Here is a 14,052-nt window from a genome sequence, read left to right on the forward strand (position 1 = left end):
AGCTTTCAAACTCCACTCGAAAAGGAAGCCAATCAACCGAGTCATCAAGAAATAACGCAAATAACAATGGACTGAGATTGCATCCTTGAAGTAGTCCTCGATTTATTTGGACCTCTTTTGATTTACCACACCTATTATGAACGCTAGCTGCCGTTTGATTGTAAAGTTTTTCCAGTGCTTTAACAAACTTACACCTAAGTTGTAAAGTGTATAGAACAGCGTTTTCCTGTCAACTGTATCAAATGCAGCTTTCAAGTCAAAGAAAAGGTTAAAGTTTAGCATTAAGGTTGAGTTTGCTTCGTATTATACATCCAAGAATAAAAATGTTATCGGCTGTAGAATACCCTTTCCGAAACTCTGACTGATACTCGCTCATTTTGTTGTTTAAATTTTCCCAGTTAATAAGCCTTCTATTGCATTAAGGAATGATATTCCCCTATAGTTTGCTGGGTCGTTTGTGTCACCTATTTAAAGTGTTGGCCACACAATAGCCTCATCGAAGCAATCGGGATGTACAGCAAAACTAAAGATGGTATTGAGTGCTTGCTCCAGTTTTTCTTAAATTCAGTGGAAGTATATTTGAAGAACTTTGCGGGAATCCCGTCTGTGCCAGCTGCTTTGCCATCTTTAAGCGACTCTAGTACCCTTTCTACTTCCAAAACCGTTATCTGCGCATCAAGGATATCATCTTCGTTATGTGGTTTCGCATAACTCCATACTAGTTGTTCCGAAGATATATTTAGCAATCCTAAAAAATGTAGCCTTGAGTCCTCTAGAGAAATACTCCTTCATTTTGGTCGCACCAATCTGTTTTTTGTCGTATAGTGTATGTGTCTTTAAGAAAAGTGACGGGGGCCAGCCAGAAAACTAAAAGGGGCATAAATGTGTTAAATTCATTGAGGAAATTGTTCTTACAATTACTTTACGTTAGGCTAACGAATTCTGTTGAAAAACAAAAGAATATGATCACTTGCTACAAAGCAAGCTTCTATTAAAACTTTTTAATTATTCAGCAAATCTTTGTGTTAAAGACTGCGGTAAGGCGATTTATTGATACAATTAAAGGTCTATATAATTTTTTTGTTGAACTTTAAAGCTGAATTCGACACAATCAATAGCTTTCATTAGTAATAGGTTTCACAACCAAATTCATAAAATTGTAAAAGAAGATACTTGAGAACAATATTGCATTTGTGTAAATTTCAAACAGACGTCGTTTCTCAAAGCTGTGTTTTGAGTCCTTTGTTATTTTCCTTATTTATGCAGACGATCTCGTTATTGTGTCAGATTACCCGTTTACTCTACAGCATCAAATCAATTACTTATAAAACTACTGTGATAGTTGGGATCTCGAAATAAACAGCTCGAAGTCTTAAATTATCTTTTTTTTTATATTTTTCTAAAAAAGCGGATTACATTATCAAGATAATGAGTCGATCAGGCCTAAACCTTCAAAAACGAATTCTTAAGATAAGTTTCGATAGTGGTTACAGCCCAGTCAAAAACTTCTGAAGTTGTATTAGTTATATTATATTTAAAGATGTTTTAAAGCAAGAAAAGACAATAACTCAATTTTCTTAAAACATGTTATTGTAGAATGAAAATTAAAAACATATCACAATAAAACCTCTTATTGGAAAATTCTACACACAAATGACAGATGCAACTGTCTTTTAAATCGGTATTGTAGTTTTATACAAAGTTTGAAAAGCTTTAAGCAACATTTAATTCATCTTAATATTTAAGATGTATTTATGGATCTTAATATTGGCTAGCCACCTAGCTCCATCGCACCAAGAAATCATATACATATACAAAAACCGGAAGCTAATAATCAAACAAAAAAATACAAACCCAAATCCAAACTAAACTCTTTATATTCAATCATAAAATTTTACACACTTCCAATTTCCTCCTAAATCTTTCGCATCAAAAGACTCATCCCAAAAACCTCAAATCATAATGAAATCAGTCTAAGGTAAACCAAAAAGTTATATAGTTGAAGTTCCTTTTGTTTTCCACTTCATGGCTTATTTAATTTCTAATGCAAACTTTTACTCCACACACACACGTCAAAGATGACACTATTATATGTTCCTATAAAGGACTTATATACAAAATACCCTTGATAGAAATAGAAACAACCACAACACCACCTCGTCTTTTCTTAAGATTTAAATAGCAAATGACAAAAGGGAATACTCTACTCCTTATAAAGCTGATGTATATGGTCTAAGAAGTGTGTTCTTGTTCTGTGTTCCCATTTCGTTAACTCAATCTTGTCCTAGCAGCATACCTATAAACATACCTATCTTCTATCTTCTTAAGAAAACTTTACCAAACTAATTTGTGACACACTTTTCTTTCCATCTTCTTCTTCATCTTCATCTTTAACTTGTTCGTATGCATCTATAAAAGTATATTATTATTATTATCGCCATCATCATCTTCGTTGGTGGTGCAAACTCAATAATAACTCTCTCACGAAAGCTCTATTCGTATATAAACCTATTCGCACTATTAACTTATCAAGTGCACCGAAATCAAAAACAAACAAACTCCTTGAGACGCAAGACCTCAAAATCTTTTAGAACATAACTTGTTCTTCTTTCGTATATTTTTTCTTTTTTATTTCATTTCCTCATACCTTTAGTTTCTTTCTTAAGAGATAAAATTTCTTCTTCAATATCCGTATATAGTCTTGAAAGAGTCTAAAATACTGCGATGATGGCATCAGATTCTAAACACCACATACCTATGTAGCTATAAGCTTGCTCTTCATCTTACCTACCTCTATAATATTATTTTATGTACGATGTGCAATGTGCCACATCTATCGTCGTCGTCCTTTCTCACTAAGAGGGCAAATATACTCTTTTAAATGCAAATGTCAGGAATGGATAGGACCTACCCTATAACACTCGTATCTACTCATCGTCTCCTTTATAGGAGAGAAGTTGTATTTTAATACAAGTATATCTACCTCTCTAACTATGTTACGAAAATCCAGGGCACTTGTATGCTCCAGGAAATTCATGTTTCCATCACACACCACTAAACTATACCTACCCTCAAGACTCAGCCTTAGCCTCAGCCTCTCCCACTTCATATGGAACAAAAAAATATATTTAAAAAAACGGCAGACAAGGGCTATCAATTGAGTCACGGAGAAGGATCGCATCAATTCAATTTACAGTTTACAGTTTACCATGATCCAGTATCAATTTCTCAAAAAGCGACTATAGATACGTTCGAGTGTCGAGCATATACAAGCTCAAGTATAGTATTCTAAATATTTCACGAAAGTTAACCCGCATTTTGTGTCGATTTGTAATTGAAACACGAAATCCTCCCCTTTTTTTATCTGATATAGTTTTTTGACGGAGAGACCAAGCTACCAGCAGCTATAGAGTCTATAGTCTATACTCTGCTCAGCTCTGCTCTGTAACTGTATATTATACTCGTAAGTTCGTACTACATAAAAGAAGAATGAGGTTTTCTTTTTATGTCAAACATGTTTTCCATTTCGGAAATTTTCAACAACCCCTAATTTTTCAATTGTCCGGAAAAACGATTGCTTCTGGTGTGTCATGGATACTTTATCGTACGTATGTACATAATGTAGGTATAAAAAGTACACGCAATTAATCAAATTTGACGCATACAAAAAAAAATGTATGTATTTCAAAAACTAAAAAATTCAATTGGAATTTTATACGATAGACGGAATTCCGGTTTTATCTTTTTTTTTTGAAGTCCACTTGTTCGTTTTTATTTGGAACATGTGTCAAAATCCTGATGGGGTGGTCGCATCATACACCTCTCAACCGCTACTAGCGAAAGCGGACTGCAAGGACAACTGACATGACGTAGATGTTTTATAATTGACTATATCAGTTCTTCAAAGTCTGATACAATTAGTTTTTGCACTTTTTTAATTTTCGAAACATTTTAAAACTACTTGTACATATCTACGTTACGTGTTGGGTGAATACCAACCACATTGAGTGTGCCTTGAGGCAAATTTTAGGGGATGTTTGATGAGAGAGGGTTTTTGTATGCAAGTGAATGGAAATTTCGGTTTTAAAATGAAATTTAAATATTCAACAAAGTGCGATGTAAATTTTTCGAACACTTGTTAAAGTGTTTTTTATTCAATTGAACGAATTAAGTGGGTAAAGGGTCAGTTGTTGGGTACTTGAATAAATATAAGAACAGAAAACCCGACACGTGAACAGGTTGGTTTGAAGGTTTTTTTTTTAAATGAAAAGTTTCCCATAGTAGAAGTTATGGCCAGAGTATACTCGTAGAACTTCTGAGTGCAGATGGGAATCATGATACAAATGATGCACATGATAACATCTTTAAGTTCTTTTTTGTTTTGTTCATGGAATTAAAAAAAAAAGTTAGACATCATGACAGGATGAAAATGTTAAGTAAAATTTTGAGAAGAATTTTTTGAAAGTTTAGATCAATTTAAAAAGAAAAACTTGATTTTAAATTCAGGAAACTATATGTCGACCAGTCAAAACAAGACTTAAGTAACAAAAAAAACTGCTTCTCTTTTAACGAGGAACTTTTTAAGAGCTATGGATAATTAAAAATAAAAATAGTTATTTAAATCAATAGTACGGTCGATGAAATTTAATGTTTGAAGATTATTACATTCGAAAAATTGCCACGGCTGCACTTTAAATGGTACGTCGCTTATCCTCTTTTCACAATACACGGCAAAAAACCGGACGGTGACATTTTGTTAGAGGCGCGAAGGAGAGCATATACGCTTTCATATTATACGGCCAGGGCAAAATGCCAGCACCGCGCCATGTAGCAACCGTCTACTGCCACTACAGTATAAGGCAGCCGGACGGTACGATAAGCTTAGTGGCGTACGTGGCCAAATGCATATTTTCACATCATACGTTTTTATTCGTGCGGCAGAGTTCTATCAGCCACTTCAAGACACGATACTAAGCACAGAAACCCTGCATATATCGTGTTTTACCGTACGGTTAAAACCGTATAATGTGTAATTAGCCGTTGATCCGGTTTATGCCGTACGGTTTTTTGCCGTGTGAAACGAGCCTTAGTCCTATTTTCATATATACTTTCTTACGTTAAGAGCCGATTTTTCATCAATAAATGCTTTAATTTCAGCTTGTCGCTATACTCGTAGACATAAACCTTAACATACATAGCTCCACAAAAAATTGTCAAAAAGTCAATTTCAAATGAAAACACACTTAAATTACAAGAAACTATAATTGGCATCAATGTAAGGATAATAAAATTTGCATTTTGTTCTCCAAAATAAGAAAAATTTTTAAAAACAATTTGGTAGTAACGAATTCAAACTCTATTCGCGTTCCTTATACCATCCACACTGCAACGAATAAATTGTTCTCGCGCAACATAACCTCAAAATTATACCACTGTTTTTTGTGAAAGGTTATGGTCATGCAAGTTTGCGCAGTCCCACAAACAAAATCTTAAAAATAAATAAGGTAGCGCAACAGTCCGTTGAGAACTAGGGTCTAGTCACGTACAACTCTCAACCATTCTTGTGCACGAGTAATTTTCTCAGGGATGGAGGGGACCTACTGTTTTCAGCCGAATCCGAGCGGCTTATTTAAAAAGGCACTTTTCGTGAAAACCCGTGGAAGAAAAATACTTTAAGTGGCACAGGCAGGGGTTAAAACCAAGACTTCTGGCATGACAGTTCTACACAACAACCATCACACCACGGGTAATACAGAAATCTAACGGTGTCAAATTGCATAATCTTGTCAGCTAGTTGACATCACCAAAACATGAAATTACTGCCAGACGTTTAACTCATATGAAGACAACTCAAATGACAGTTGAGTTTGACAGGCATTAAGTCCTATAGTGCTACCATCCTGCACTAACGAAATGAATGACCCTTTCCTTAAAATGTATAATTAAAAATATCATATTGGCACAATTTTAGGTCTTATTACTTTAAGTGAGTTTAGTAATATTGTTAGATCTTAAACGGCACTAGACTTAGCGAAATTTTAGGTCCGTTCGCGTACCCTCCTAAAACAGTACAATTTTACGAAAAAATACGAAATTTGACCAAATCCTGTTCGCGTACTCAAAAATTTCGTAGTTTTTTGTAAAATAGAGCGTTCACGAGAGAGTAAAATATTTATCCAACCTAGGAATTTTAGCCCAAGAAATTTCTTTGGGCTGATTTATGAAAAGTGTCAAATTGCTCGCTTTTGCTGTCATTTATGAAATTTAAAAAGAAATTTTTAATGAGCAGCAACAAGACAATAATATTATACTAAAAATATGTTGTTTCCCATTCGCTTACTTTTTTGTGAGAAAATTTTACCCCCACTCCTTAAAATATCTCTTTTTACGAAATTTAGTGCAGACAGAACGCGAACGGACCTTATTTCAGCTGTAGAGATAAATAATTTCTTCACGTGTGGTTTTCAATCTGACAGTATTTTTTTCGGAGTTGGTCTGTTTAACAGCTGTCACTTGATAAATGCTCATTGCTCAGTTTAATTTTAAATTTCATAATTAAACTAAACAACGTTTTCAAATAACTTGAAATTTATTACCAACGCAATCATTTGGTTCGCGTAACGCAACGAAATAATCCAAGATCATCTGCTTAAACTCCTGGATTATTTTATGTTGGGTTATGTAAAGTTAGTTTGTCTACGCATATAAACCCGAGGCCATTGACGCCTTGGAAGTGAATATTCGAAGTATTATTTCTGATACGGCTCCAAAGACGAAACAAATCCTCAGAAATTGGGCCTTTTAGCTGGAATTCATGCTAGTCAGCTGCGCCTGATACTTTCCCAAAATTATTTTTAAAACATAACGGAAGACCCTGACTAAAATATTACTGGCTGAAACACAAACACGCTTCAGCCGCGGCATTGTCTTCATTACGATGGGCCCGCTCCGAGGTTGCTTTGAATGACATTTCTAAAACGGCATTTCTGTCATTAGCTGTTATTTTTTCTCAAAAGTTTGTTTTGATTTTTAGTGCAGTAAACAAAATTTGCCATAATTTATATACGCTTTATTTGGTTAGGAAACCACACGTTTAATACGAACAACCTTTACTTGTCAAAAGTAAATAAATCCTCAGGAGCAATCATAATTGTTTTAACTTATTTAAGCGATGAACAAAGAACAGTAATTTTGTCTGTATTCTAGCAAACATACAAATAATATAAATAAAGTTTTCTAAGCCTTAAAAAAAGAAACTTTTCTCTTGGTTTTAAGATTGAACAGTAGCTTTGATCAAATAAATGACAGTTAAATGCCATCATAAATATTTAAGATCAATTAGAACTGACAGATCATATCTGAAAATAACTGACAGGTTGCTTTTTCTTCTTAAAAGTATTGTTCTAAGATCTAATGAACAAAGTCACTTACCATCACTGAATGAGTTCATGAGGTTAACAAAATTAAATAAAGGATTACATTTCATTGATCTATTACAATTAATGTCAATTGTTCCGAAAATGATAAATATACAAATAAAATAGAGCGGAAGTGCGCCATGAACCTACACATGTACTCACACACATGTAATGTATAGTAACTCATCTCATCTTACTTTTATTCTTCTTTGTGAAATTACCCGCCATTGATTGCCGTCTTCAAATTAACAGTTAATGCGCCAATATTCTTATGCTCCTTTTTTCATCCTTATTCCAACAAAAAAAACAACAAATTCAGAATCTCAAATTACTATGAATGAAAAAGAAATGCTCCCCCTCTATAAGATGCGTAGAGTCAGTCGTTGCTTTTCCTGCCCCTATTCCCTGTCCCAGTCCCTGGTCTCTCGTCGTGATTATCGTCGTCGTGGGAACATCGACCATTTATCAACATGAATCAGCGTAATGTATACCCACCTACCTTGCCTTTTGCTTTTAAGGTATACTTGCATGGGATTTCCAATAAAAAGGCGATAAGGAAGATGAGCAAGACATTTGATATAACTTAGGTAAGGCATACCGATATAAAGGCTACGAACGACGCTGGTGCCGACTCCAACGAGAGACCAAGTGCCAATTACTCGTACATGTTCGGACCCAATAACAATTCAAAAACAAAATTAAGAGGAGCACCCAGAAACCATGATTGAACTATCTTTCCCTTCTCCTGAATCCTGCAGTGTCTAGAGGTCTGGAGGTCTGGAGGTCTGAGATCTCCGTTTGTGTGTGTGTGTTCAGGATCAGATTTAATCAGGTGCCGAAGAGGTCTTTCGCTTCTTCTCACAAAGTGGACCAATATTAAATTTCCCTTTATATTATTCCGACCCGACCCAACCGACTGTTATAGGTACCGTATCGATGCTTAAGCAGGAAGCTCCTTATAATATTCTCTTTTGGCGCATATCCATCTCATAAGTAATTGAATAACATTACCCAAGACATTGTTTCGAGACGCTCAAAGTGTCCGAAATTGAAAAATTAATGCATATTGCATACACCAGAGCACCAGAGCTGATGACGGAAAGGAGAGGAGAGCCATCATCAGCACCAGCAAGTGATACCTTTATTCCCTGTGAACTTATGTGTGATACTTTACCATGGATGGATACCCATTCTATAGATAGGTATTGTTCCTGGATGTATGCTTGGGTGGTTCGAAGTTGATTATAATATGTATGGTATATGATGGAGCAGGAGGAGTCCAGAGATTCCCTCTCATTGATGATGATGAGCATCCAAAAGAAATGGTGATGACGATGATGCAATCACTGCTGATGCTAAAAAAGTGAATTATGGGAAAAAACAAAGACGATGACCGGGCCGACAACGTAGACGACCGACGATAGGAAGAAGAAGATACTCTACGTGGGAACTTTTTTGTCTCCACCGAAATCGCCAACGATCACCTTCCATTTCAACGTTTTACACCTTTTTTTGTCCGCATTTTGTCGGGTTCGGGGACTCCTCTCTTTGTATCCTCCTCGCATGTATCTCAATCAAAGCAGTTCTCTCCTTCGTTAAAAGATACTTTAACTGTATGTAGAAGATATAAACATATCTACGGATATAGTCCTGGGAATAATTTTAACTTTTTCTTTTTGTCTTTTTGCTGTTATGGGTTTTCTTTATTAATCAGGAGTAGACAAAAATAAAATGCAAAAATGTAAAAGAAGGAATTACAAAGATATCCTACATCGTGTCGTGTCTATCGAAATGAAGAGGTAGATGAAGATTGTAGCTAGATGAAGAGAAGTATTAGTATAATGCGAGGATTGGGTATAGGAGCGGGAGGGAAGGTTTGACCCATGAGCATGCAATCTGTCGACACGGTTCCATATCGCATATCCAATAAAATCCCATCTTTATATACGTCCTTCGTCGTCGGTCGGGTTCGTCGTGGCGTCGTTTTGAGACAGCTAAAGAACTTGGCGAGTTGGAAACACGTCTATGATATCCTATCCCGAATTCTTAAGGCAAATTCTTAACAAGGGTTAACTAACACAAGATAGTATGGTATTGTGATGATGGGAACCTATTTTTATTTTATTTTTCTTGAAATAGTTACCAATGAAGAAGAAGAACATATATGTATGTATATGTACATAAACTTTCGTGTTCGTGTGAGAAAATGGTTATACTCGTACATATGTATATTAGGTGCCATGATTCCCATGGCTAACAAAATATTATGATTCCCATAATAGGTGTATAGGAGGATCAATTCTTGTTCATGATGATGATAATTATGCCAAAACTTAACGACGACAGCGGACGTTCTTTTGATTAAACTTCACCAGTCAGGAATTACAAATTTTATGGAAATACGTCCAATATTCTAGTTGTTGCGTGTGAAAAGAACATATAACAATTATGATCTAGACTTGACATTTTTGACAGTTCAAAAAGAAAGTGGATACAAATACTACCACTAGGGTAGGATTTAATATTTAAGGTCACACTAAATTTGTGTATCCAAAATTATATGCTTATGCTTAAAATATGAAAATTGTACACTTGGCAGCACTGATAATTGAATGACATTTTAGCTGTCAGTTTTATGTACTTATTTTTAAATTTTAACAAATTGGGATGACACCAGTTTGAAAACTATGAAAATGTTAACTTTTGAATTTGCATTTAAAAACAAAATTCTTCTTAAAACTAATTTTTCTATGTTTTGTTCTCTTTACAGTGTCACAGTACCTGGTTATCAGGGTAATCTTCAAGCTGCCATTTCACATAGTGCCTCATTAGCTGCATGGGAACGTTTTGGTGTTGAATTTATTTTGACATTTGTTGTTGTTCTATCATATTTTGTATCAATGGATTCATATAAGAAATATTTGGGAAATGCCGCTTTATCAATTGGCGCTGCTTACAGTGCATGCAGTTTTGTTTCGGTAAGTACTAAAATGCTTTTATTTATTTTTGCAGACTTAAAAAAGTCGCGAAAAAAATTGTAGTTGATACTAACTGTCAAACTTTATTTACGTTCCACATTATCGACACTCGCAACGAATAAAATAATCGCACGTACTTAACCTAAACAAAATCATTCTTGTTTCGGTCAGTTGTCAAAGTCAAACTTAATTCACGACGAATTAAAAACTCTCATGTGAAAGAAATTTCTAAATTGATGAATATTCGTTCATTCGTTGGTCGTTGGTCGTGCTCATGTGAATAGTGCTTAACACATTAAAAAAAAGTCTCAACAATTCTCTACGGCTCTTCTTGGTTGTCAATTAGAACCGAGATAACATTATAAGAGGTATAAAGAGTCACATGTGAACACCGACTTATAGAAGGAACAGATTGACAAAACTTTAACAGCAACAAAAACAGCGCCTTTAAAAGTCATGTGAGATAGATTTAAATGTCATCATGGCTTTTGGCAGCATAAAAGCAAATAAACAATTTTCTTCCATTTGTTTCCGCTTGGTTTTGATTTAAGTGTGGATAAACCTGAACATTTCACCTTAAAATTTGGTAATATTTGTAATGCGACATCAAATTTATGTTTTAAAGAACAGTTAAAGCTATCATTAATTTTCATCATTGAAAATATTGTTTAAATGTCATTATTTTTTTATATTTGATGTCAAAATGAAGCTAATAATTTTTAGATTAGTTTTACTAAAAAAATACTTGATTGAACCCAGAACTTTTCTTTTAGTTGATTTTTTATTTTTCAATGTTGAAATCTTTGAAAATGAACAGCTGAAAAGTGCCCCATTTCCTTATGTTCCCACCTGTCACTTTGACTTTTTATGTTCAACTCTAACCTCAAATGCTTGATTTTATTCAGAAAATGTTTGATACCAATGAGGGAATTTATTTCAATGACAGGAATATCAATGAAAGCTATGAAGGTGTCAAAAATTTCAATGATTGATTTCATTGATGAAATTGAACGTTGGTTTCGATATCGATGTCATTTAAAATTAGTAACTCTTATAAGACTGAAAAAGTTCTCAAAGTTGCTGTGTTAATTGGCCAGTTTATATTTCTAGCATCTCAAAGATCTCCTGGTTCTCAGAAAAGAAAACAAAAATTTTCAATTTTGCTGTCTGAAAGGAGAGTTCTTAGTATTCGATTTCTTAAGAATTCTCTATCGTACAATCAAAAAATGAAGAAAAGAAATGAAAAACTAGTTTGATTGCTACGTGAGAATAAATAATGAATATTGTTTATTCATACATATTTCATACTCCTACTCTGTCGAGGGAAAAAATTCTTAAAATTATCAGAAATATAAACTGGCCCAATCTGAAAATAAAGACTAGTTTAATTTTTGCAAAAGTTACTTTGACAGGAATGTTCTTAATGCTGATCTTACACTACTAAAATGCGATTGAACAAAATAATTTGACAGATATCGAGTAAATTCAGCATTAATTCTTAACAAAAACTATTTCAATAAGATTCAAAAATGTAAACTTGAAAATTTCATAAGCAATGTAGGCCCTTAAGTAAAGGTACAAATACAGGTATATAAAGGTCCTCAAATACCTGTTCCAAATAGAAACTTATATCAAAAAGTCCTTCGCCAAGAAGCAAATATACGTAAATATCAATTTTGAAACACCATTCACACTGACACTGGCAAGAAAGCAAAAAAACAATTCTCATAAATCAAAAATCCTTATAAACGTCTATAAGTATCCTTCTTTAGGGATACATTCATATTTATAGGTATAGGTACCTGCTATATGAAGTAATAGAATAGTATACCTGAGATCTGTTGTCTAAAAATTCCATTTCTATTCCATCTTTATACATACCTACCTACCTGCTCCTGCATATATATAGAACAAGAATCTTCATATCCTTTGCAATTTTATAACACTATATCACCTGCATTGTCATCAAGAAAGGACTTTTCTATACCAGGTACCTAACCTACCTCGATTCCCATATATTCATGCATATGATAAAGGGGGAAAATTACCTATTGAAAACCTCTGAACGAGATAGAAATCAGGAATATATAAGATTTTCCTTTTTTTCTGTGTCTCCTCCATTTATCGCCCTTCCTTCAGAGGTCTATAGGACAAGGTGTATATAGTTTAGGCCAGGTACCTACTCTTGTTAAGTTGAAAATTCCAAAAGGATTTTTCTTTTCTTCCCATTTTTTGTTTTGTTTTATTTGATATGAAGGTAGATATGTATTATCATCTCTTCAATTTTATGATGAATGAAATGAACAATGCAAATTATCAACTTCCGGGATGTGGATGTGTCTCCAGGCTTTGTGCTCTTCATCACTATCTTCTCCATTTTTAAATTGAAAGTCTTTCTCACATTTTCACCCTGAACAAAGTTGCAATTCGCTTGAAGGCAACATCAACACTTCATTTAAGTTAAAGAAATTAAATTTAATTACAGTGCGGTCAAAATGATTTTCTATATTTCTCAAATTTTGAATGTTGACCGACGCGATGCAACGTAACGGTTTCAATAAATGTTATGGTCTTAAAGTATCAATTTTTTAACTGCAACAAAGTAGGAATTGAATATTGATTCGAAATAAAATTACACTCATGGGAGCATCGTCAGGACAATAATTGGGACAAATATTGAGAAGTGGTATAATTTTTTGTATGGATGTAATTATTATGAAATTCCAAGTTGAAAAATCTGGTCGCTGATTAACTTATTTTGTTTGTTTTCTTTTTGCACTTTTATTTCTTTTTGGGTTTCCCTTTTATTTAATATCTTATCTGGCCTAACTGTGCTGATTTAACTCCTTTGAGATTTGCCGGCCGGCGATGATGGGATGGATTCCAGGTCTCGCCGTTCGCTTCGTCGGTTAGTCGTCTTCGTCGTGGTACATCCAAGACCTGCAACCAAACCAAACCAACATCATCGAAGTGATTCCATCATTAACAACAGATATATAAAATCCAAAACATCTTTTTGAGAGGAATGGGCAGTGGGCACCTCTGCCCTATGTACCTACCTAAATATTTAAGAGAAACATTCCTCAAAGGCAGGTGTTTATCGTATCAGCAGGGGATCCCTGATGCCATTTTAAGCAGTTTCACATCAGGTAGTTGAGATTTTTGGTGGTGGTATAGGTTAGGGGTTCGGTTAAGTTCGCTTTAACCAACCAACCAACAAAAAAAAGAAAAAGGTTTTCTTTATTTTTATGGCATGACATTGGATTTTATTCCTTCATTCCGGATTTGATTTGGGTGGAAACATAAATATTCCATGTTTATTACAGATCGCTTACGGGGCGGCACGGTCGGCGCGCCGGCCGGCGGGCGGTGTCAAGGTGGTGGGTAAAGTTTAAACCGACCGACAAGTCAGTGTCTTGTGATAGGATGGGAATAGGTAGTGTAAATATTTGCAATTTGTGGCTGAAAGGATGACAGGAAAAGGGTTTAGTAATGGGTCGAATAATATGCTAGTTACGTACATAAGTTGAAGTTATGGCGTGGGATCTTAACAACTGGATACAAAAAGAACCATATTTTAAAAATTGGCGGTAATGTTTAATGAAAAGTTTCACTTTTGCTGTGAGATGTTCGTTATTTTGATTAGGAGAAAAAGA

At 34.5% G+C, this 14,052-nt stretch overlaps 2 protein-coding genes across 3 annotated transcripts in view; one reads left to right on the forward strand and one right to left on the reverse strand.

Annotated features, from left to right (window-relative positions):
- LOC129938910 (uncharacterized) overlaps positions 1-14,052 on the reverse strand; it is a 406,682-nt gene that overhangs the window by 230,389 nt on the left and 162,241 nt on the right. The gene's annotated exons all lie outside the window — the stretch shown is intronic.
- Positions 1-14,052, forward strand: part of LOC129938837 (neurogenic protein big brain) — a 96,632-nt gene that overhangs the window by 78,664 nt on the left and 3,916 nt on the right. For both annotated transcript variants that reach the window (XM_056046642.1, XM_056046633.1), the window contains exon 4: positions 10,189-10,396. In XM_056046642.1, coding sequence (XP_055902617.1) covers positions 10,189-10,396 — 208 coding nt within the window. The remainder of the gene's footprint in view (positions 1-10,188; positions 10,397-14,052) is intronic.

The sequence above is a fragment of the Eupeodes corollae genome, chromosome 1 (genome assembly GCF_945859685.1).
Source record: "Eupeodes corollae chromosome 1, idEupCoro1.1, whole genome shotgun sequence".
Classification (NCBI taxonomy): Eukaryota; Metazoa; Arthropoda; class Insecta; order Diptera; family Syrphidae; genus Eupeodes; species Eupeodes corollae.